Source organism: Vicugna pacos, chromosome 7, assembly GCF_048564905.1.
Source record: "Vicugna pacos chromosome 7, VicPac4, whole genome shotgun sequence".
Lineage (NCBI taxonomy): Eukaryota > Metazoa > Chordata > Mammalia > Artiodactyla > Camelidae > Vicugna > Vicugna pacos.
In genome coordinates this window covers 17,716,542-17,743,811 of record NC_132993.1, presented here as the reverse complement: position 1 = coordinate 17,743,811, position 27,270 = coordinate 17,716,542, and the positions used below count along the sequence as shown (strand labels likewise).

Here is a 27,270-nt window from a genome sequence, read left to right as displayed (position 1 = left end):
TTATGGGGGGAAGAGAAGGATGATGGAGGGGAGGGAGGGGGAAAGATGACTAACTTTTTATGCTTGTGTATTATCTGAATTTCAATAGATACATATATATCTTTCGTAAATTTTTTAATATATTTTCAGCAGTCTGAGGAATGACCTTTCTAAGTCAAACCTACCACGTTCTGTAGCAATAATAAAAATTGCAGAAACAGCTGGGTAATGGTTTTTAAATAAACAGACATTTCCCATATTAAATTATTGGGCTCAATTAACTTTTTTCGGTTTTGTTCTGATTTGGTTTTAATCCACCAACCTGTCAGAAAAGCAAAACTATAATCTATGGATTTGTAAAGAATTTTTGTTTTACTCTAATCATCATCCACAAATTGGTGCCACAAAGGATTTAAGAGATCCATTCTAAGAAGTTGTGAAGGAACTTCAATCTAAATCATTGATTGAAACTTTACATGGTTAATGCCTATTTTTATACTTGATGCCAAAAATCATACTAAAATCATTTTAATGCAGTAACTTTAAAATTTTCCAAATAAAATGGTTTCAGCCTGGAGGAACTACACAGTGTTTGTGTAAGGAAGTAGCTGTAAACAGTATATAACTAACAAATTGCCCCAGTGCTAGCTGCACATTACTCAGTGGAGAAATTCCTTATTTCTGCTCAAAGGCACACTGTCCCACTAGCTAGATTTTTTTTAATTGATTTAAAAATATGTGGATTTGTGGACTAAATGTGATGGCTTATCAAAATACCTTTATCATACAAAAGGCAAATAAATACTACAAACCAAACCCAACACATCAAGCAAGACAACCAATACAAAATAAGAAAATGAGTTAAAGTCTCTTAAAAAAAAAAAAGCTAAGGATGAATATAGAAGGAGAAATGCAAAATAATTTCCACTTCACAATCATCTATTAAAGTAAATGCTGTGTCTCTTTATTGCTCCTCGCTTCCTGCACAACGGACGGGCCCAACTGCTCCACTGAACTCCAAAGAACAATACTGGGCACACATTTGCCTCACTGATGGGGAGCAGCCACTCATCTCTAAAGTCCATGAGACAGGGCACCATCTGCTTCCACACACCCTGCCCCTGTTGTGCTATTAAGAAAAACACCCCAGTCTTAAGTTAACAAGAAATTCAAACTGCCACCATCACTGAAAATGTGCACACAAACAAGCATTTAATAGTAAGTTACAGCCAATGTGAACAAAGAATATTAACTTCAAAATTCTCAAAAGATTTTGGTCCTAAGATACATGAAGTTTTAAAAATACCATCCAGGACAGCTGCACAGATCTAATGTAATGAGTAGCACACAACAGAGGTCATTTCCAAGAGATCTTTTATTTACTAATGGTTTAGAGGTAAAAGTCCAAGTAAATGCTTGTTACTCCTTCCCACATAGGAAATGAAAAACTTTAAAAAGAGTATTCCCAATACATACAGAATATTGCAGGATGGTGAAGTGCATGAACTTCACAGACCTGGGTTCAAATCCCAGACCCACCACTTAACAGAGATATGACCTTGAGCAAGTTTCTTTCTCTCTCATTTTCCTCATTTATAATGTGGAGATAAGAGAGGTGGTATGAGGATGAAATGAGTTAAAACACATAAAGGGCTCAGAACGGCACTGAACATGCAGTAAATACAAGAATCCAACACCTATTTTTTTTAATTTTTTCATTTCAGTTGGGCATATGAGTCCTGTACTCTGAAATGGTTCTCATAGCATAATATGATCTCAGTGTGTATGTTCTATGTGTATGTCAGCTATGACCTGTGAGGAAAGTTTTCATCAAAGACAGATAAGAGCTGCTCTGGATAAGAACAGGATGCAAAAGAATATGGATTCTCTCAATAAATTATCAGAAACTTAAGACAAGCTACTCTCTTTTTAACGGTCTTCTCCAACCAGGAAAGCGGGGGCGGGGGGGCAGATATTACTTAAACATGAAAATGTGTCAATGTTTGGAAATATTATAATGCTAAGATATTATTGTTATATATATTATTATTCATTATTTATATGTTATTTATTATTACTTATTATTTGCAATACTTTCCTTAGGTAAGGTAGCTACGTTGCCAGCACACCTTTTCAGCTCGAAGCTCTACTGACAAAGCTGTTAAGGTCAGAGAGGAAAGGGAGGACCCTCTCTGCGTATTTCTCCACTGTTGCCAGAGTGAACCACCAGAGAAGAACCTCACATCCTGCTACACTCCCTCTAACATGGCACTCAGGACCAGCAGGATCAGCAGGTGGCTCCCAGGAGACCCAGACTGAGGAAGGGGAAGGCCCAGCCTTTGCGAACCAGTGTCCATAAATGTGGACATCCAGGCTCAAGGAAATGGACGTCAGGCCACTGCCCACTCACCTTCTAAAATGGAAACAAAACTGAGTCTATCCAACAAATGCTATCTAGAAGAGAAGGCTATTCCTCACACACACACAGCGTCCCCGTATGAGAGAAAGTTATCCTGACCAGACGTTTCTCAAGCTAAGCCCTAATTAGCACTAGAGCCTGTAAGGATGATTCCCAGGTTTCCAGGAAGGGAAAGGAGTGGAGCAGGACTGACAGAGCTCTAAATCCCTAGTCCTGACTATAACCAGATGGCCCTTGAATCAGCTTTGTATCGTAGTTCCCTGTCCAGTTCCCTCTGAATAAATGTTTACAGGGTGATGAGAGACAATGATTCTATCATCTCAGCAGTAGAGTGCAGAGCTGTGCAGGGCATTCAAGTCCTGCTTCTACTGCTGGCTGAAAAACTGTACATATGTCTATTTGAGTCATCTGTTTTTATAAAACAGTGACAACACTGACAAGAAATATTAACAGTTTAAAAATAGATTTAAAAATAGTCTACGTTTTATAGAGTACATTACAACCCCTGCTCCCCCTGAGATTGTTCTGGGTAATGGAGAAACTTCAACAAGAACTCCTACAACTATGGAACACTCAGAAACCAATTCCTAGAAACTTCCAAGTACAGAAACCAACTTGGGCACAAATTACTTTAAAACACTTGCTTCATGAGAGAAAACACTGTAATTACTGTCAAAAGAAACATTTGAACAAGAAATGGTTGAACATCACAGTTGTTATTACAACCAATAAAAAAAAAGTTACAGATTTCTGTGGCATGCTTGATTGATTCTGACTTTCCAGGTTTAATATTCCTACCATGTAAAAATAGCTTCTCAAACAGAATTCAGGGTAGGAGTCTACAACAGCATGACATCAATAGGAAAGAAAATTGGATTTAGAAAAAGAAGTAAAGAGATGTGAATAAAACACAAACTGGATAATCCAACCTTCTGTAACTATTGGTTATAGAAAGCAGTGTCTCTATTAAAAATAGGAGAGTGCCACTTGAAAGAAAAAAGATGAAAGTAGCAGATGGCAAGAGATTCCAATACCTAGTACATACACAGCACTTCCAATCATCTTCCAGTGAAAAGTACTAGGTGGAGGATGGGCTCTTCCTGTTACATTCAAAATGAGTTAGGTCTTCACTTTTAAACAGAATGAAACAGAAAAGTATAGGAATAAAATCACAGAAACACAATTTTTTTATTTGTTTTATTTGTTTGTTTATTTATTTATTTATGGAGGTACTGGGGATTGAACCCAGGATCTCATGCATGCTAGGCATGCACTCAGCCACTGAGCTATACCCCTTCCCCCTCAACATGTGCACTTGAAAAAAAAAAAATAGCTTCAATGACGTTAACAGAAAATTAACCTAATATATTGGGACATTTACACAACAGAATGATCTCTTAAATGTTACAGCACATAAAGAAATAGTTTGTAAATAATGCCAACCAACTGCCCACTACGCCTATGGGACCCAGACTCAGGGAAATATGCTGACATCACAGCAGGGTGGTACAGGTTATACCTGGACATCAGGTGTATGCCACCGAGGGGTCACAACTCAAACTTCTGTAATCACCTTCCTTGCAAATATTTGTAAATTAGAAGTGAGATTCATTGCCTATGACAGTTTTGCTGAGTGCCATGAGAAAATATTAACTGACAACTGATCTTTAAGGTCACTTTAAAACTACATTTTCATGATAAAAGCCATTGATAAATATTAGTGATCAATAGAGCTTGTTTCCTGAAAGGCGTTTTTTTTTTAAATCACTATCTATCTAGAGATTACCTATAGGTTGAAGGTATGTAATTTCATAACAACTGTGTAATTTGTGACTACAACTAGAAAATAATGTTAAACACTACACTAATTTAAAACAAAGATTTGTAAGACAAGTATCTAGTATCTGTAGTCTCCGGCTAATGTCTGATTTTTAAAAGCATAATTTTTGCTTTTAACATAATGTAGAATGTATATGTTCATGTATATGGAGCAGACTGCCCTTCCTAGGAGACTGTCAAGATTTTCTAGTCCTAATGATTCATTCAGTCATTCAATTGAACAAATATTTGTTAGGGTTTACTAGAAAGACACCATGCTAGATAAATTATTTCTTACATTAAATATTTTTGATGTGATGCTAACTCCCAAAACATTGTTTTTCTCTATTGGATTCTTTTCCTCCTTTCTTTTTCAGCTTTTTCCTCCAAAGGCAGATAATATCTAATAATAAAATTTAAATGAATTATTATATATAACAGATTTAAATGACAGTACCATTCCTATAAATGTCACCTTTACTGTGAGAAATTAAAAAGCACAAACAAGTTTGTAGCTTTTAGTGACATAAGCCCTTATTTGATGTGATAAATGGAAAAATAAATGGACTGTGCTATACTCTAACTTACCCACACAGCTGAAGAAATTTATGACTAATTTCTTAAACCACTTATTAAACCAAATTAATTATTTTGAGTCTCACAGATCTAATGTAATTTTCCAAGTAATTAAAAATGGGGTAACATCTCAACTAATGTGCACCTAAAAACAGCAAGCAAATAATCTTAGTTGAAGCACAGCTAGTTACAACATCAAGTAGCTATTCCCCTTCTTGGTTTCTTGGAAAAGGTTATTAAAACTGAAACACTTTCACTTGCCTTTATAGGTATAGAGGTGAAATTCAAATGCCAAAGGTCAGAGATCAGAAACAGTCACATTTTTCTTGTTGTCAGAGACTGACTTTTGGAGGGAGGGCACAGGAGAAGTAAATCACATTTTAAGTCTATACTCAAACTGTGGCATACTGTGTCCACGCTATGCTGACCTGCTATAGTTACAGCGCATCGTGATCAGCTATAATCCAAAACACGCCATACAGTAGCGCAGCAAAAACAGACTGCCGACAGGGCATTTAATTGCTCCTGACTCCCAATACACCAACTATTCCATCCATTAGATGTTGTGATAAGCCAAACTGTGATTGCAAATTAGACCCAACAATTTTAGTGTGTGTACTAATATTATGTCAGTGACTTTTGGGGGGAGGAAGGGTGAACATCAAAGCACTCAAGATTCTCATAAAGCAGAATCAGATCTAAGAGAAGCTGAACTGAGATTCCACGTGTAAATGTGTTTTAGAAACGGGAACCTAACAACAGTCATAGTGCTTACAATTAACTGCATCATCACTGTGCCCTAATAGAAACCCTCTCCTCAAAAGTAACTTTTAATTAGGCCACCTCTGCATCTTAGATTTAAGGAAGTGGAGACTTAAAGGAGTTCAGGTAAACTGTAAATGGCCTAATCAAGTATCTTCTGTTTAAATGATTTCTGAATGCGGTGTGAATGTGTGTGGCACTACCAGTCAGAGATGCTGTAAAACGGCTTCTGCATGAGGTGGGAGATGAGGCAGACACTTAAGAAATCAATTCCAACCTAACAGAGACCATAATGGTCCAGAGCGTATATGGGCTATATTGATGAAAAACACTTTCAGGACCCTGTTCATCCACATGTCCACACGCCCAAAAGCATCTCACACTCGTCATCTGCCAGGCAGCGGTCCTGCACAGTTGTCATAGCTTGCACACAAGCAACAAAATTCACAAAACTGGTGTCAGCAGCCTGGAAAAATCCCAGGAACAACAGCAGAGCAATCACTGAAGGAATGCTGTGTCTCCACAGAACGATGATACTGCGTGGAAAAACACGGACATCAAGACCCTGAGTCACAGCGTGATTCAGAAAAATTAGACTCAGTGTGAACAGGTTTTGAGAGTCCCTTAACCCTGGGTTTCTCACGATCAGCACTATAGACATTTTGAGCCAGATAATTCTTCTTTGTTTTTTGTGTGTTGGAGGCGGGGATGGTTCAGGTTTATCCTGTGCATTACAGAATGTTTAGCAGCATCCCTGGCCTCTACCCACTAGATGCCAACAACACCTAACAAGTTGTGACAGCCAAAAATGTCTCCAGACATTGTCATATGTCCCCTGGAAATCAAAATCTCCCACAGTTGACAACACTTCCTTAATCTACTTATTTTGCTTACATTTTCCTTTTTATGAACACACATGTGATGTTTTTAACAATTCAACGTCAGTCTTACTGAGCTCTTTCAATGAGAAAATACTAAGAGATAAACTACTGTGTTATTATTTGCAGCAATTTCTTTCTTAGGGGTAGACCATATACAATGCTTCTTAAAATCGATGACATCTTCAATTCGATGAAATTCAGCCACCCACCATCCGTTCCACTTCATTACAGAAACACCATCCTGATTTCCTTTGGGGGAATGACTTCTTTCCCACTGTGTAAATTTTAGGAGTACCCAGTTCCTCCTTACCTAGGGGTTCTCTTGTCTTCCTTTTGATTCTTTTGAGCTATCTAATATGCTTCTAAAAATTTCCTTGCTTTCCAAGAGTTAAGTTCCAGTCTTTCTTTCAAAAAAACCTACGTGAAGCAAGGTCCTTATTTAAGCAAGGCTGACAGAAAATATTTCAGAATACTTCCCTGCCATGAAGCTCACCAACCTATTAAAAATGTTACTGCTTCCCCATATCACTCAGGTAGAGTGAAGGGAAAAGAACTGTTGAAACAGTGTCATGGATCATAGGGGTTTACTGTACTCTTCTCCATTTTTGAATGTGCTTTAAAATGTCCATAATAAAAAGGTTAAAAATGATAAACATTCTATAAGAAAAAATATCACAATCAAAATGATTTTCAAAGTCCTTTCTGTACAAGCTGGATTCTTTAAAGAACACGTGCCTATGTCCCAATCTTAAGTGCTTAAGAACTCACCGACAGTGATATGTGCATTTGGGGTGAAAAGAGAAGACCTAGTATGCAGGGCATGGACAAGTGGACAAGTGATGATACAATGGCACAAGGAATCATTTTCTAAAACTGGTTCTAAGGCTTTATTCAATTAGGGCAACGGATACAATAATGTATAAATGCTTTGTTTCTCCAAAAAGTTGTTTGAAAGACTGCACAGAAAACTTCCTTAATGCTTTTTTCTAAAGTTTCTTCTCTGGTTGAAAAAAGGAAGCAAGAAAAAAAAATAGCTATTGACTTTTCTAAGAACTATCTTATACATAAACACACACATTTTGCCAAGATTTGACAGCTGGAAGTTTTCATGAAGAAGGTTTCAAACAAAACATTTTTAAAAAAGCAAAAAACAACAGAAAGACTGTACCACTCTCTGCTCTCCTTAAAGGTGACAGAAAAATTCTTTATCAATAGTCATCTGTCCAAGGTTATAGCTAGGCTGCCAAGCCCAGCCCACATGTTATGAAACTGGCTCTCATTGGCACCTTTTATTCCTCTCATCTGCCCTCTACCTTTCATAGAACAGGGGAGAGAAAATGGGAGCTAAATTAACGGTGGAGGGAAAAAAAAAACCAGCACAGTGAGAAATATTGTAACAAAAGGCTATAGCATAGGGGGAGAAAAGAAGACAAAAAAATCCTATGTGAAATATAATAAGCAAGGTAAATATGAAAGTCTAACCCAAAAAAATCCTTATTAAAACAAAATTCAATTAAAAATAATAAAATTTCAAAGACAAGGAATTCTACCATAACATATTGATTTTCTTTGCTTCTTAATGAAAATAATCTGAATTTTTTTGAATATTTAAACTTCACTATGTAATTATATACTTCATCAACCTAACCCAATTAAATAATTATAAAGTGCTGCATGGGATACTACTGAAATATGCGTAGACCCTTTTAGCTGCGCTAATTACATCCTGATTTTTAGCCATGAGCCTTCTCTATTACTGAGAAAATGGTGGTCTTAATTTAAAACTCATGTCCTGTTCCAGACATTTCAGGCCTAGCCTAGCACTCCATCAAAAGAAAAGAGATATTAGAGAATTTCACAAACCTCTCACTTTAGAGGTGAATTATTTAAGGCCCAAAAAAAGTTAAATTATACGCTGAAGGCCCTATAGCCAGTGAAGACTAGAATCCAATTCAAATATTCTTTACATTTAGATCTCTCACGCAAACTAGTTAAGCAATCCAAAACACTCATACACGCTCAGCATCTACTGGTGGTAGTCACTGTGCACATGACAGACATTTACATAACCGTATAATAATAATGCTTTGTGCTATCTGCAAATTTCAGAAATACCACAGATGGGAAGCACTTGACTCTATCTTGGATTAAAACATATCCCCATGTATTTATAAATAAATATATGCTTTAAGTCTTCAAACAGTTGTACTTTAACCAAATAAAATTATCTATGCTATTGTGAATGTTGCTTTTTTCCAGTTTATAACCTTTCAACATCTTTTTGAATCTGCACATAAGGGTCTACTTGACTGTCTGATATTCCATTGTAGGGGGATACCATAATTTATGCATCTAGTCCCCCATGATGGGCATTTGGATTTCTTCCAGATTTCTATTACAAAAACATTTTAATAAACATTCTTTTGGCTGTTATTAGAAGCAGCAGTAATGACAACAATAATATAGAAGTATGTATATTACACAGGAAAAAAATTTAAAGGAATAAAATATTCAAGAGTGGTTATCTCTGTACGACAGAATTATGGAGGATTTTGGTTTTTTCAACCTTACACGTACTGTAATGTCTGATTTTCTTTAAGTGAGCATATGACTAATGAATGCCACTTATTAACATGGGCATGCTGTATAACATATGACATTCATTATTAGCTACAATAATGTTAACCTTAATAATGATAGACAATATAACTTTCAATCATAAATACATGCATTAAAAGAAACTAGCTTGAGAAATGCCTGGAGAATCCTCAACCACTACTTCTCACATATTGAAAAAATGGGGCTCAGCTATTCATGCAACTAAGAACAACACAAGAGATATAACGGTCATTTACAATTGAGTTTGGGAAGGGGGTAACTAGAGCTTTACCAAGCACATTACAAAACCAAAAATGGACATATTCATATGTTCAGCACATTCTGAAGTTCAAACACAAATAATGAGTCTTATTACAATCATTCCTCTTTAAACATATTTCATAATGACAAGTCTGCCAAAATCTCAGACACCATGAAACTCACCGTTTCTGATTTTCAGATTCTTTCTTGGCCTGCTCCAATGCCAGCTCCTCAGCCACTCTTCTTTTCAATTCTTCATCAGAAACTAAAATCAATAAAGAGGAGAAGATAAAATGAGTGACTTCTTTAAAACAAAAGCATGAGAATACTCAGGAAAATAGAGCTGAGACTAGGTCTTAACAGACAAAGTTCTGCCAGCTGGTCAGTGTCTCCTTGAAACTACTGAAGCATGTGGAAAAGACCAATCCATGCACTTCAGGAGTAATATAATCAAGACTTCCCTGATGACCTAAAAATTTCCACATCTGCCAAAAGTTATAATAAACTCAAGGAACTGCTTACTATCCTGTGGGGACTGAGCTATTAAGTACAAATTCTTTAAAATGATGTCCTACCATTAAAGTCTGACAATTGCACAGAGGGGGAGGAGAGGCTAAAAAGAAGGGACTTTAGAGAGGAAAACGACACCAAAGCATTCCCACGTTGACAATTACACCTTTTTTGAAAAATCACTTATTACAGAAAGTCATTTCTATTACATTCATTTTCCCATGATTTATGAAAAAAGAGAATTTATGAGTTACAAATATTTTAAAACCGTATTTTTTGAAAAACATGTCACTCAAATTCAAGTGCCAACAATTGGAGAGAGAGACACAGAACAGTGCTGAGAACACGGCTGGAGCCTTCTAAATACCTGGTGACTTGATTTGAAACATCTGGTCTTTCCAATTAGAAGATTTTGTACAATATGTTTTGTAAGATTCTTACAGCTATGATAGCAAATAAAATAGACAAATTTCACATACTCTTTAAGAGCACTCCATAAGAAATAAGCAGAGACTATTTTCTCTTCACTAGAAATCCACGACCCAAAATTATGATCAAGACATCACCAGAAAGAAACACTTAAGATCTAGGAATACACATAACACCTAACCAGTATTTCAAACGGTTGAGTCTAGACAGTATTGCCCCTGCTTTTCAATGGCACTTTACTTAATAATCTTGACACTATAAGCACACTACCTCAGGCAATATGCAAAAAATGAATTACAACAGGATATGCAAAAAATTTAGCTGACACTGGGCAATAACAAACAAATAAGATATATGAAAGGTCCTAAGGATGTTTTCTCTTAATTGTAGACTATCATAAAATAATAACAGCATCAAATGACATCATCAAGAAGGTGAAAAGACAACCCACAGAATGGGAGAAAATACTGGCAAATCATATAGCTGACAAGGGGCTTGTATGCAGAATATACCAAGAACTCTTACAACGGAACAATCGCACAACAGAATAAGATGACAACAAAATTAAAAATGGGCAAAGGACATCAATAGGTATTTCTCTAAAGAAGATAAATGACCAATAATTACATGAAAAATTGCTCAGTAGCACTCATCATGAGAGAAGTGCAAATCGAAACCACAATGATTTACCAATTCAAACCCACTACCATCAATAGACAATAACAAGTATCAGTAGGAATGTGGAGAAATTGAAACCTTTAGATATTGCTGGTGGGATGCAAAATGAAGTGATCACTATAAAAATAGTTTGGCAGTTTCTCAAAATGCTAAACAGGGTTACCATATGATCCAGCAATTTCCACTGTTAGGTACTATATATATTCAAGAGAAATGAAAACATATGTCTACATAAAAACTTATACATGAGTATCTATGGCAGCATTATTCATAATATCCCAAAAGTGAAGACAACCTAAATGCCCATCAACTGATGAATGGATAAACAAAATGTAGTACAGCCATTGTGTGATATTATTCAGCCATAAATAGTTATGAAGAATTGATACGTGCTACAACATGGATGAACCTTGAAAACATGCTCAATGAAAGAAATCAGACACAGAAGATCACATATTGTATCCATCCATTGATATGAAACATCTAGAAAAGGCAAATCTGTAGACACAGCAAGTAGATTAGTGGCTGACCGGCACCAGAGGGAATGGAGCATGACAACTAAGGGTACAGGATTTCTTCGGGGGTACCAAAAATGTTCTGAAATTGGATTGCAAGATGACTGTATAATTCTGTAAATACTAAAAAACACTGAACTGTACACTTTAAATGAATGAAGTTTATATTTTAAATGTCTCTCAATAAAGCTACTAAAAAAATACGATGTAAATAAGAATAATGAACAAGGAATCATAGAAAAGGGTAAACACTAGTTGAGGTCTGATCCCAGCTTAGCCATCAACAATTTGGGGCACCCTGAGGAAGTTACTAGACTCTTGAGTAGCAGTTTCTCAAAAGGTTGTTCTCCAGGATCTCTCTGAACTATATACTACACTGCTGTTTGCCCTCTCTACTGCTTTGTAGTCTACAGCATGAGAAAGAGACAAGTTTCTGCTTTGCAAAGATCACATAAAATTAAAAAATTAATAAATTAAAAAAAAACTAGAACAGAGAATTACCTGCATTTGGCAAATCTTAAGATTTTTTTCAGCATTAAAAGTTTAAAACCATACAAATCCAAGCAGAGAAATTACAGACAATAATAGCTCAGCAAAGACTCTGGATATGGATAGTCTTCGTTCTTCTATTAGCTAGACTTTAGATAAAGCTGCTAACCTACCTGAGTTTTGGTTTCCCCATCCAAAAACAAGACCAGGTAGGTTACATAGGTGTCAGCTGGCTATGAAGTTCTAGCCTATGTACTCCACAAGGTGATGATTCTCACATTTTCATCTCCTTCTTATAAACAAGCAAAACAATGTGACACTACACGTTTTTTCAAGTTGCTCACAGCTAGTAGCTCTATTAGTAGTAAAAACTGAGACAAGTATTTAAACCAATTGGTACTACCTGATCAAACCATACTCTGAAGTTGAACATCGTGGTTAGGATCAACACACAGTCAGGCTGTGTATAAAATCACAACTATCCCCCTGGATTGCTTCAAATTATCACAGTAAAATTTTTCTTGGGCAAAATTCAATCAAATTCTCAATCACAATGAATTGTACTCAATTAAAACTAGGTTTCAGTAAGACCTTGGTATACCTGGTCTAAGCAGGAAACAACAAGACCAGTTTTCTAAGTGAGCTGATACAACATGTCATCATAGTGTATTTTATGCCTCTTATATAGGGGCTTCCTACCAAGGGGAAAGCCAAAATCAGCAGTGAGCTTTTTATGATGATGTGATAAACCTGGAACGGAACGGTAAGGACGCTATTACCAAAAGGCGACCAGCTGGGTGGCTGGGAAGGCAGCCATGCAGGAGAGACTGCAGAGAAAGAAGTGTAGCTTCAGGCTTGTCTTCCTTCACTATTTCCTCCTGCCTTTCATGTTAGCCAAGCCACCTGCCGTGGGGCGAGGTGATAAACAGATGGAGATAATAGTAATATCACCTAGGCAGGCCACAAGGGGAGGGAGAAAGGTGGGTGGAGGAAAGCGCCAGAGGTGCAAAGGGTGGGGAAACCCTGAGGCCACTGAAGAAGACATGCCCAAGGGACTGGCTGGTTGGTACCACTTCTGGTCAGTCAAGGAACCAAAGCACAGCTGTCTTTCTAATGCCCCAGCTCTTTCTGGAAAAGAAAAACACACAAAACTACACACAACTTTTGGGTCTCATGTCCAAGGTCACCACTGAAAAAGTAATTACCTTAGCTACAATCGAGAATTTAAAATAACAAAAGATAAAACATGACCTAGCATAAAGAGTTTAAAACCTAAAATAGCAATTCAAAGCCCAGGCAGGAAAATAAACCAGTGTGGTAATAGGTTTTGAGCAAATCTAAGTTTCATGTTATTTGTTTTTAAATCAATAAAATACAGAAAGCAACAATACATTTCTTCTGATAGGTCTGGTCCAAAGTGCATAAGGGAAAAAGATATACCATTTGGAGACCGCTATTTAAAATGGCCTTTCTGAAAACACTCTTTTCAGCTCTCAGGATCTGAACATTTTCTCAAATAAAACTGTTATTAAACTAAAAGGTCAGTGTTTCAGGATGGGCTACTTTAAGAGAAGCACGGGAAAGGCCAGCTTTGCCTATTAGCACAGTGAGTTTCCAAGCAGATCTTTAGGGACTGGCAAAGTTTGTGAAATGAGAAAAAGTAAAAATGAGAAATTTTCAAGCCATATAAATCAGATTTGCCATGGAAATCTGCAAAACTAGTTCAGACTCAGTAAGTATGGTTCTGACACTGTCACATACATACACACTTTCCTTTCAAAATGTATTAAGACAAAAGGATGACTTCTTCACATATTTGTATACTGTACTTTGTAAAATATTCTCAGAAACCATTTTAATTTTTTCAGTGGCAAATGTATCTTAATGACCACAAACACTGGCATTTTGTCAATTAGTTATAGATGACACGACACTGACCATAAAACATGTGAGAAAAAGTCAAGCATTAAAATTACTTGGTTACAGCAAGTGTGCCCTAGATTCTTTTATTTGAAACTACTATTGAAAATAAATGTTTATATTAAAAGCAGCTCATGATTCCTAACACATTTTTGTTTGTTTTTAGTAAACAACATTCCAAACATGTTTTGGTTAGTCCAAATATTATTCTTCAATGACTGCCTAGAAATCTTTTGTCCCTCTTAGCCACATTCTAAATTCCTAAGAAGTTAAATTCTTAAGAAATTCTAATCTCTAATTTCTAATTAATAGTTTGGGTTCAGAATCAAATAATAAACTCCTAACCTTGTATTACTTGATTCTTAGTACTCGTAGGAACTGTGACTACCATGGTCTTAATCCTCTGAGAAAGCGTAGCATAAATTCATTATACCTCACCTGCCTTCTATGTTACATGACTTAATGTCCAAATTCTGTTTTCAGAAACTGGTTAAACAAGGGGTAGAAATGGGAAGGGGTGGAGGGGACAGAACACTATGATATATTTAAGATAGTTCCTTGATGGTGAACAGAAATGACTCCATAAGATGAAATTACTTTATGAATGCCTCATCATCTATGAAAAAACAAAAGACCAGAAATGAAACCATGACTTCAGACTTACATAGATTCCCTGGACCTTAAGGGACATACCAATTTCCTTTGTACCTTTTCCATCTATGACTTCCCCCTTTCCTTCATTTTCTTAGCATAATCCTTACACTATAATTCCCTCCCCAATTACAATGTTGCTTACACAATCTCCATAAGCTAGTTAATAAAAATTATTGCTTGCCTCTTACAAAAATGTCAGGTCCTTTGAGATTTTTCCTTTATTCCATTTCTCTTTCTGGTTTTACCATTTACTGATAACATACCATGTCCAACTTTATAAAGCCTATCATTTTCACCTGCTAGCTTAAAAACGCCAAAGAGAACTATGAAGATTCACACTCAGAAAAAAATTAATGTATGTAATTGCATAACACAAGCAGCAGATTTTAGGTAAACACTGACTCTGCCAGGATTGAGACAGCTGAGCCAAAGCCTATACTGTAAGACACAGCCAAATTAAATTTTCAGCTCCACAGAAATATCCATTAATCTTACAATTTCAATAAATTCATTAATACAAAAAGAGCACTGATTGTTTAAAAAATAATACTGAAAGCATCCATGCAATCAATGAAATACAACACACAGTATATTAGAAGTAAATGACTCACAGCATGGGCTGCAGGATAAATCTTGTCCTGCTCCTTATCTTATAAAAGGTACAGGGTTTGATTAGGAGAAGAATTGAAAGATGACCAGAATAAATCTCAGGGGTTAGAAAGAAACATGTAACAGTTGCCTGTTATCCATCTGTGGCACCATCTAGTTGGCAGACAAACCTGATTTAAAAACACACACACGTATAAGTATGATGATGTTCAGCCGACAATTACATTTACTAAAGCCTTAAGGATAATGTATCTTAAGACTGCCTTCAAAAAAATGCCATCTGTCTAGATACCTGGCAGGGTAACTGAGGCTACTTACACATTAATGTTAATGATGATGTTAGGATGAAAATCCTTAACTGCACATTCATAACCACAAATACTGGATCAGAAGGCACCGTGTTACAAAGAATTTGGCAACCTAAACATTAACTGCATCAAGTTAACTGTTTATTTTGTGTTATTACTGCTCCATCAGGATTTATACCTTTGTAAATTTCTAATTTAAATGGCATAATATGCAAATAACGTCCATTTTATTGTTTGCTTCATAACAAGCACTCATGGAAACCAGCTCTACATTCCATTCTATGTGAAAACAAACATCAATACCCGGCTGCAGACGCTGTATAGCAGCAGACAAGCTCATCATTCAAATTCTACAGTTTCCACATTTTTAAGTAGACAATTCATAAAACCAGTATTGAGAATCAGATACCCCTAGTATTTCATGTCTTAATATCCTGAATAATAGTTGCAAGACCTCCACAAAGCCTCTAGGAAAATAAGATCTATAATTTAAATTAAAAAATAATAATTACCTCTGGATATTGCTTTTTGATGCATAGCTTAATTTTTTTGTTTGTTTCACAAATGGATGTATTTTGTTCACTGGGGATAAAACTATAAATTCAACAGCATTAAATCTCCAACCCCAAATGAAGTACCAAAACCACCCACACCTGTTTGGTTTGGTTTTTTTTTTCCCCAATAGTCCTAAGTGTGGCCGCATCCAAAGGCTTCTCTGTAAGGACTCACGGCTTATAAAGAGGACCAAGTTGGAAATCAAGGGGGTTCCCATATAGTCACTGCTTTGCCACAATTCATTTTTGTGATTTTGCTCACGAACACAACACTGCTTTAGGCCATGGCTGTCTCATCTGTAAAATGAGAGCCCAAAATGGAAAATCTCCGACGGCCTTCTCCTCACAAAGCTGTGCTGAATGGGAACCTGATGGGACTGAATTCAGGCTTCAGGTAAATTATGCTCAACTATAAGGAGCCTTGGAAACTAGGCAAGAGTTTGGGTAAGAAATGTTAAGAAATAGGGCATCACTTAACAGCTGATAAAAAATGAAAATAATGCAATGAAACAGGTTATTACAGGGAAGTTTATTCTGGCAAAGATTTGCAGAGAAATTGGGTGGATAGCTTAAAGCAATGAGTAGTTCTCAAAATGCAGCCTCATTCTCTCTGCACCCACGCCCTGGCAGCATCACCTGGAACTTGTTAGCGATGCAAATATTTCAGCCCCACCCTACACCTACAAATCAGAAACCCTGCTGGGGTGAGGCCCAGTAATCTGTATGCTAACGAGCCCACCAGCTGGGATGATGAGAAGCTCAAGTTTAAGAGACACTGGCACAGGTGACGAGGACCTCAGCTAGGATACTGGCCATAATGATGGAGTCTAGGATACAAGGGCTTTCAAGGGAAAAACTGATCATCTGTGACTGACTGAGAGACGAAACAGAAAGAAATCAAAGGTGTACCCAGATGCCAGAAAATTAATACCCATGATGGTCAATTAAGGAAAGAAGGAGAAGCTTTTGGGGGAAGAAAGATAATGAGTACAGTTTCAGACACATTCAATTGCAAGTAATGGTAAAATCACCACATGGAATTGTAGGCAATTAGATATTTGAACCTGAAATTCAGATTTGATTTGAGACTTGGCTGGAAATGCTGATTTGGGAATGGTTGTTACAGATCTGAGCTCAGTGAATTCTCCTGGAAAAAAAAAAGTATAAAGAAAAAATAGTAGAAGGCTAAGGAATAGGCCTTAAAAATTCATCAGATGAAGGAGGGGAGTGAAAGAAGAACATCATTAGAGACAAAGAAGAAATGGAATGGAAAGGAAGAAATGAACCAAGGTAACGTGCAGAAACGATAAATAGATTTCATCTCATGTGCCAATTCTGATCAGCTGGCAGCAGCGGCCTGGGGTGCTCTGTGTAGGACACTGAGGTCTAGTCCAGGTTCAGTGAATTAATGTCTACCCTGGGCACGGGAGAAAAATCCAGCAGCATGGCTTACAATTACCTATCATCCCTGGAGTGCATGGAAAGCAGACTGTTTGGGCATCAGGAATCAATGGAAGGAGATCACCAGAAGGCTGCAATTATGGGCCTCTCTTCACCAAGTTTAGAAATGAAACAAAAAGAAGCAATGTGAAAAATTATAAATAAAACATGATTTTCACAAATGGAGATCTGTGCGTGTTCAAAGGGCAGTCGTAATCAATAATCTGCAACTAAATTATAAAAGACTGATGCATGCTGGTTGTTGTTGCTCAAAAGTAATTTTGAGACTATAATGTATACATTACTCATAAAGATCTGGTTGTACAGTAACACAGATCAATTAACATTTATCTATCATATTCTAGTCTACTTTCCTAATTACTGACACAAGCAAGGTTCACAGCACATTTTTTAAAACATATATTTTATAACAGTGAAACAGCGGGCAAGCCTACTTTCATGTGCTAAAAAGCTTCCACCAAGACTAATGTCCTTGCCTAAATAATTTGCTTTGGTAAACAGAAAGTCAAACACCACTCCAATACTTCAATTCATAAATCATTCTTCCCTTTTCCTACTGTTATGAACTAGTGTGTGCTTTGTAGCAGTAAAAACTGTATTTTATCCAAAAATTCATTAATCACTAATAAAATTCCTAAGTTCAACTAAAAAAATGAGTACTTTAAACTCTGACCAACACAATTTTCAAAAGGGGACTTAAAATTTATTTTTGCACATAATCAAAGCCCAAGAAAAGCAAAAGACTCAAAAGTCTGAAAATAAAACCCATATTCTAATCCACCTAACTTTCTGCAGTCCTCAGAAATGTCAATTAACCCCAAGCTCAAGACTACTTCTGAATGAAAATAAAAGTTCTGACCACGTTACAGTCCTTTTTATAAGGGGGAAGGAAAAAAAAACCTAGAGTCTTATTTAAGGCAGTAGAAATAGTGGGAAGATCCTATATAGTCAGACTTCTGGGCTTCAGTGGCTTCATTTATAGCCCATTATTGGTGAGATGCCAAAAAGGACCTATTTAACCCACAAGCTAACCATCGCAGAACAATGGCCTCTCCCGGGAAGTTTTAAGTAAAGCAATTCAGATTTTACACCCATGTTTAATTCATATTTTATTTATGGTAGTTCAAATATATTAAAACTGTGAGGCAGCGTAATACATATTGGTACAATAATTTTCATTAAACTACAGAGCAATACCCTGAGCTTTGTATTTTTTTCACTCACATTGTGATAATTAGGTCAGCCTCTTTTTTTGAAGTCAGATTGTATCTACAGCCCTGTTATTTTTTCCTTTATCTAAAGAATATCCACTTACTGTTCAGAAAACACTGTTTCAATGTAGTCATAAGTGGTTATTATTTCTAATAGAGAAAAATAATTCTCTGTGAAGCACTGGGGAAACTGAATTCACTGATCATGGATGACTTCATCTTTAAAGTCACAAGACTATGCACAAGAATTTAAGAACAAAGGCCATATCCTCTTTAATTTAATGGCAAAAATGTACTTAACCTTTCTTCTACAAGTAAAATAAATCATCCACAGTCAAGTTAGGCTAAATAAGATAACTCTAAAAAAATGATTATGTTCCTAATGATCCACAAATTTGCTCCATACCAGTGTTATATAGAGAAAGGTGATGGAAAATTTTCTTGTCTTTCAGAAGCATTTCATTTGTGTAATTTACACCATGTGCTATGTAAGGCTTCAGGATGTAGCTCCTTTAGAACACCTGGGACTATACAAAAGGTCCTTGTTGAGACCAGTGGCTTTCACCCAGTGTTGCCTTTTATAGCAAATATTTTAATACTCCCTGTATCATACTGCAAATAAATAGATAATACAAACACAAGGTTTTTAATCAATATAATACCCTAAGTGAAATATTCAAAAAGAAATAAAGAGAAATTAATTTATAATGAAAAATGGCATTTTACTATGTAAATGCTCAAATCTACACTAGAAGATGTAATAAGCAGTCTGACTCTTGAGCTTGTATGTTAAACAACAAATGCAATACCTCTAGCTACTGCTGCACAGCAGCTGCGTTCCTGGAAAACTCAGTGCATCTTAAACCGTACAAAACATACTCTCTGTTAGACATACAGATATGTCGTACAAGGAAGAGGACTCCATTAGCAATCCACCAGAAATGGAAAGTGGGTACAAATTACAGTCTGAAGACCCCAGCTCAGTTATGATAGCACAAGAACACACACAGATATGGAGTGATGCCCATCTACCCAAACTATTCAAATGTATTGAGCATTCACAGACATTTTCAAACTAATGCCTTTAAGAGAACAATTTCCCAAGCATAGATTTACTTCGGGCCAACACACTTCCTATTAAAACTATCTACATCAGATAGCTCTTGGCCAGTTAAAACCATATGCTTCATAGGTGACAAGATCAGAATTGGCAACGAATAAACAGTTCAATAAGGCCATATCGTTTTTATATTCAAAGAAAATGAGAAAAGGACTTAAAAGTTATTCACTCTAAATTAACTTACAATAATTCACAGAGATTCCATTTTGAAATTAAGGAAGTGAAGGGTTTAATAAGAAATAATTTCTCCCAAACACCAAAACGGATTAGCATGTAATTTCACTACAGCATGTAATTTCAAACTATCGAGAATAAACAGTCGGAAGGCAGCAAGAGTGAATACAATCTAAACACTTATGACACTTTAAAGAAAGGCATTTTTGTTATTTTTAAGTCTTTTAAAAGTGTTACCAGGTAGAGGTCCCTAGGAACTACTTTAATAAAGCTAATCAGAATATGAACCTATTCTCTGTAAACTGTAACTTCCAACATACAAGATGATTTCATAAAATAATTTGCTAAAAAATTTGAGATTTCCTCTTGGAATTTTCTTACCAAACCCTCTCTCACATCTACCCCATCCCCCATCCTGTTAATACAAGTAAACATAAATCTTCTCTAATTTCATGACAAATTGTAATTTAAATGAATCCAAATTAGTAAGATTTTGTTGTGTGCTTTAACACTTTAAAAAGGCTTTAATATATTTGATCTCAGTTATATAATTTATAGAGAATTTAACAGTAAGAATGTATTATTCACATGTAATATAAAATCTTTAAAATAGTATAAAATGTTCAGATTTAAATTGATATGCATGTCACATGACCATAAAATAATTAGAATAAACGTCATTACGAAACAGATTGAAACTACTTTCAAATGAAGAACCACCAGTGTTTTATTTAAAAACTCCTCACTGATGCTGTATAACATTTCACTGAGCCAATGAAACATGCCACACATGAAAGACTTTCATTTCATAATCTCAACCATGGGGTAGGATGTGTGTGTATACACCACAGGACTGTGATATACAGAAGCATGCCATATTTAATTTCTCTTAAATGGACATAAAAACAGAGCTCAATGAGCAGAGCAAAACAATTTTAATTAAAGAATCAGGCTTAAAGAGACCTGTGTTCTCTTTCTGACACTACCCTCTGTGAGTTAAATCCTTACCTGGAAATTAACAATGAGGTTTCTCTTGAAGATTAAATGAACTCTGAGGAGGCATTTTAAGGCCAAAGATGAACATCATTATGAATCACAATGAAACTCCCTTCAAATGAAGAACCACCAGCATTTTATTTTAAAAATCCTCATTGATGCTATATAACATTTCATTGAGCCAATACTATATTTTGCAAGAGGCTATCTTAAGATATATATTCTTCAGAATGTCAACATGCTAGGATTCACAACTTTTTTCAACCTACAGAAAAGATTATGTACCAAAAAAAAAATGTGTGGTGCATCTTTCAAGAGGATTTAGGATCTGGCTTGATATCCAGGTCCAATCATCTAAGTATTCTAGTTTCTGATTGCCAAGGTTCACATATTTTTTATAAATGAATTTGATCTGACAGTAGCAAGAATTAATTTCAATCTCTTTCATTGTCTTTGAACATTGCCAAAGTCATAGATTATGATGAATGATGAGGAGACTAAAGGGTAAAGTAAAATTGATGTTGATCAAGTATTGTCTAAAATATCATTTTCATGGCCAGTTTAAATGACTATTAAATCTTCCTCTTAGAAGCATGACGGCCAGTGGCAAAGAGGAAAATTTCAACAATGAGGAAAAGCAATATATATTTTACATATAAAACAGTGAAAAACTGGAAGCAAACTAAATATCCAAAAACAGAAAAATTGTCAAACAGTACTACAGGACAGCCATATAATGATATACTATTCTAGTATTAAGAAATATGCATCAAAGAATATTAATCCCAGGAAAACATTCTCACAAGTAAGCAAAAAGGACAAGATACTCAATTGAAAATACTGTTGACTCTTCCTTTTGCTATGTATATGTCTAGCTCTGAAAAAAAAAAAACAATGGAACCAATAAAAAGAAATACACACATATATATTGCCTGGAATTATATATACAAAATGATGATTATTATTGAATTTGGGGAGAATGGATCATTTTTCTTTCTCGCTTTTACACTTAATGGTGTTTTTTACCAAAAACACATTTTTACATTCATAATCATTTAAAACGTAACTTTTAAATGAGGCATGAATAAATAGGCAGTAAATTCCACTTAAAAAAAAAACCTTTATCTATTCAATCATGAACATCAAATGTACAAATTATATCAGTTTTGCTAACAGAGAACTGGCTGGGATTAAAATGTCCAAAAACGAGCACCACAAGACTCAAGAAAACAAAATTAGTTTTCATTTTTTTCCTTTTACCCCACAGCCATCCTGCGTACCCTCCATTATAACAGACTACATATTCTTAAAAGGCAAAACTACTCAAACACAGGACACTCACACACCATTATTATAATAACGTTCTGGGAAGCATATTCATAGCACACAGTTTCTTATCATGCTCTCTGGAAGCACACCACACAACAAGGGCTATTTATTTGATGAAGAGTTCTTCTAGATTGCAAATGAGATTCAAAGTGTCAGAAAACAGGTATTCAGTGGCCATATTAAACACAGGTAGAAAACAGGGGGAATCTCAGCCAAAATATTCTCTTTTCAATTCAGTTTTCAACTATATTTTTTTATCTTCCATTTAGATTTTTCAATTGATAACACCAGCAGTCCTATTATGATGAATGATATGTTACCAAGGAGAGCTGATGAAAAATTCTTAGTCACTGACTTAAGCAATCAGCTGAGGTTAAGCTAAATCAGATAAAAGGAATGAAAGATAACCACTGATAGGATTTTCTACATCAGCAACAAATATCCCACAACAGAATGATGGTGAAGCTCCATGGACATACACTTCCCACATGTAGCAGTCACTGCTAAAAGGAGTCACTATACTTTGGGATATTCTAGAAAATCACTCTATGAACTGTCCATTCAGGCTGTGAAACAGACATAGAGACCTATTTATTTTATTTCACAAAGGCAGAGGCCAAAAGAAAATATAACTTCAACTATACATTTCAACTAGTATGTCTATCGTTACATTCTTTGCTGCCACTAGCAAAATAAAACATTTAATGTTCTTTAGTTGCTGATTAGATTTATACTTAGTAGGAAATACATATCAAAATTTAGCCTTGTTTCCTTAAAATGGAATCTGACAACTTCTCGCTGGGGTTTCATGGCCTGAAGCATCTCTAGTAAAAGCTATTATTCAAAGCACCAGATTTTCATTTTTTTAAGTTGCTGAGTACATGCACACACTGCAATCACTGGCTAAGATGAAAAGATTTTAAGTACCTATCTGTGGGAATTGTATCTCAATAACAAATATCAAAACCATCACTTTTCACAGTTTTCAAGACAGAGTAGCAATGACAAATAATAGGACACGGTAACAGGTACTGTGGCTTTATCTTGACTTTCATCTTATTTATTTGGGTTTAAAGGAAAATCAAACTAAATAATTCATTCCTTACAGTAGTAGAGGAACCCTCAGATACTGTTTATACAGTTTGTGTATAAACTGAAAATATCAAGTCTTTTCAATTTTTCATCCATACTGATAAATCAGGAGTAACTAAAATCCAAACAGGAATTCAGACATGTGAGAATGTAAATTGTTTATAACCCAAATATTTCAACATAACTCAGCTTTAATTTGACAAGAACTTGTGTCTCAGGGTTACCAACATTTTCAGTACTTAACAATCTCGGCTCTACCATTTTCCACTCTCACCTGAGAATCCAAAAAAATGATGAATGACTAACACAGCAGATTGCCACACAGGGAAATAAGTGGTTGGGCACATGGCTGATGAAAAGGACAATTCTCCTGCCTCGCTTGCAGTCATGCTGCCTCATAACTACATTCTAGCTAATAACACGTGAGTGGCCGTGGCATGTGCGGCTTCTAAGTTATTCCCCATGGCACAGGCTAGAGGACAGCTGGGAGCCACTGTGGGCCATATGGCTAAGGGAAACAACTTAGGGAGGCAAAATAAGACAGAAGGAGTCTGGGTCCCCAAATTAAGGAATCATCAAATTACCCAAAATGTTACAGAAAAGTAAAATTCTAACTTTTTAAGCCGTGATTACTTGTGGTCTCCACTGGACAATGAAACCTATCTTCTAACCCACATATACTGATAAAACATGGCAAAAATTCAAAGTTCTAATTTACCCTTTTTTGGACCTAGAAGAATCAGAGACAGAGTAGGGTAAGAAAGGGAGGGGAGGGGAGGAAAGGAGAGGAGAGAGGCTAAAAACTCATCTACGTGCAAACTTTAAGAAGCTAAAAACTCGGCTCTGTTGAGTATACTTGAAAGAGGTGGGAGAAACTTGAGGGCAAAAGTCTGTATTTGCCCCAGGAAAGCCTCCTCATCCAGATACCATGATAAGAGGAAACCAGAAAGTCATTGAGGTGCTTTGTCCAAACCAGAGTAAGTTACTTAAGCAAGTTATTCAATTTCCTTAGAAGTGTCATGATTTCTAAATGAGAGGCGTGTATTAGATCACCTCTAATGTTCCTTTAATTACATACGTCCTTTCAGAACATAATTCTGAAACTGTGATTCTTTACCCATGACATCACAGCAGAGCAGCTAAGTATGTTAACTCTGGAATCAAGATTGCTTAGATCTAACACGTTACTCTGCCATTTGTTATACTTGCATCTTTAGCTTTCCTGCGACTCATTTCCTTCACCTGTAAAGTGGGTATAATAAAAGTAACCATGTAATGAAATTGCTGTGAGAATCGTATCACTTTCTGACATATACCAATACCTCATCAGATTACCTTTCAGCTCCTGTAAACTTATTTCACCCAAAACCCCACAAAAGTAGTCCTCAAATTTCAAATAACTTGCACTTTATATATTACTGATCAAAATGACAAAATCTCATTTTCTACCCCGACAATTCTCCAGGGTTCCATCCTACCACCTATTTCCTGTTTAATATTAGTCTAACATAATCATACTACCTACAGACTAATAAGTTACTAACTTTCCACCACCATTCTGACGAGCTAAACTTTTATAAGAAAATATTTCAGCTATCCTAAAGTCTGCTGAGAACCTGATTTATTGAAGCAATGCTCTTACATTTTTTCTTTCTCTCCTCTCACGCAGAATTCTATATAACAGCAGTAAGGATACAACATAAATCCTACTAAATCCCCTTCCCCTGTCCCCCTACTTTTTTTTTCACAGATTTTCTTTTATTGCAAATTCACTAAGCAGGATTTGAAACAAAAAGATTAATTAAATCACAAGTTCATTCTCCCCATCTCCACCCCCTTTAAACATATACACAAAACTCAAATGTGACCATCCTGTCCTGAGTGATCCTGGAAATCCCATTTCCACTAGTCCACATTCTGCTGTTAAACGTCAGGAATCCCTAAGTCCCAAAACAAACAACCGTACTACTTCAATACTCCCTTTGATATGCTAACAGTCCTAAGAGAACTTCAACTAACAGTTGAAAAGTAAACATTAGTTTAGGTCTAAAACAGTCTGCTTGGGCATAAGGTAGGTAAAATATTAATACATTAGAGCTGCTGGTAATGTTTTTAGCATTGGTGTTAAAATTCTGTAAGAAAATAATTATTTTAAGCATGCCATGACAGATCTGCTGCATTCTTAAGAAATGCAAATTATATCCAGGGGCTCTTTTTTCCAACATAGCATGTCCAATTTTATAAAAGATGTAAATAGAGAGCTATAATCCACTTAAACATATTCACTTAACAGGAAGGTTGGCTGAAACATACCTTTTTTTTAATGAACAATATTTGTGCTTTTACAATCTTAAAAATGCTTTTCTAACTCACACTGAAATAATATTTCTGCATTTCCCTAAGATTTTCTCAAACTATCTGAGTAACCACAATTACTGTAGCTTTAAACATCCTTGCAGCATAGGACAAACCTTCAAAGGCTTAACATTAAGAGAACACCCTCAGAGCAAGTCTTATACGGCAAACTCTTTTACTCAAATTCTCATCCCAACAAGTAGGATAGTGGCATCCCTGTTAGGTGAAGCTCATCATTACAGTCAACTAGGCAGTTAACACAGGAAGCCAAGCGCTATAATAACACAGGGCCAGCACACTGCTGAAGCCAGTCAAAGCTGGCTGCAGTCTGTGCCCATGTGTACACATTTCCACACTCTCCTCACTGCAGAAACTGGGAAGATGTTTCATTTCCTTCCCCAAAGCTCTTCTCCCTGCTACACATTCCAATGGGTAACTGCATTTCTCAACACTTCTAGAAGTGCAAATCCTCTCATAGTAATGCAATTTAAGAAACTCATGGTAATTTTTAAAAGAATCTATAATTTATATGTTACGTGATAAAGTGATTTTAGTTTAAAACATGAGATATCAAATTACTAATATTAAGATCATGACAGAGTCTACAGTACCTCTTTGTAACATTTACAATATATCAAGATAAAATTAAATTTGTTTTGGCCTTTCATTATGCAAAAAAAAGTTTCAAAAATGACTATATTATGTTTGGTTTGGGGGCCAACAGTATTTTAAAATACAGTATCAAAAATGGACAAAAATCACTTTCATGACCTAAAGTTCAGAATTCTTACATTTTACGCTTAAGTAAAATAAATGGCTTAATTTTAGCTCTTTATGTTTTATTTCTGAACAACAAGATAAGAGAGAAGATTTCAGGGTGCTATTTGTAAATGCAAATACAACTGGGGGAGAATACTTTTTATTCCCAATAAATTAAAAGCAGAACTGAATATAACAATCATCGTATTTTTCTCTTCCTAACATTAAGTATTAAAATACAGGGGCACCTCAGTATACCAAATGAGAATTTTTATCAAATGAATACAGCTTACTAATGTAGTAAAAAGCATCCTAAAGCTAATTTTCAGAACTATCATCAGGTTCATGATGTTCATTATCCTGCTTTTCATCATCAGAGTCCTATAAGTTTCTAGACTTTAACCAATAATCCATTATAGGCATAAATTAAATACTACACGACTATGAATAAATATTTTAAACTACATAAATACCTAATCACCACGGCATGAGGGGAGGCAGTAGAGCCTGGCGGAAAAGTGCACGCTTAGCATGCACAAGGTCCTGGGTTCAATTCCCAGTATCTCCATTAAATAAATAAATAAACCTAATTACCTCTCCTGCAATAAATAAATAAATAAATAAATAAACAAACAAACAAACAAACAAACATCATGGCAAGTAGTAATACATGTATGTGATAAACCAACTGTGTGGTAAAGCAAGTCAAAGGTAGCTCTTTTGCCTGATCGCCACTGACAACCACAAAACTCAGTAGACATGCAAAGAAAATATTTAAATAATTGTTCTATTGGTAGATTTGTTAATAGAATT

General features: G+C 35.7%; 1 protein-coding gene across 3 annotated transcripts in view; it reads right to left on the bottom strand.

The window, feature by feature from the left end:
• Positions 1–27,270, bottom strand: part of CHCHD3 (coiled-coil-helix-coiled-coil-helix domain containing 3) — a 251,261-nt gene that overhangs the window by 192,385 nt on the left and 31,606 nt on the right. For all 3 annotated transcript variants that reach the window (XM_072964444.1, XM_072964442.1, XM_072964443.1), the window contains one exon: positions 9,478–9,559. In XM_072964444.1, the coding sequence (XP_072820545.1) occupies positions 9,478–9,559 (82 nt within the window). The remainder of the gene's footprint in view (positions 1–9,477; positions 9,560–27,270) is intronic.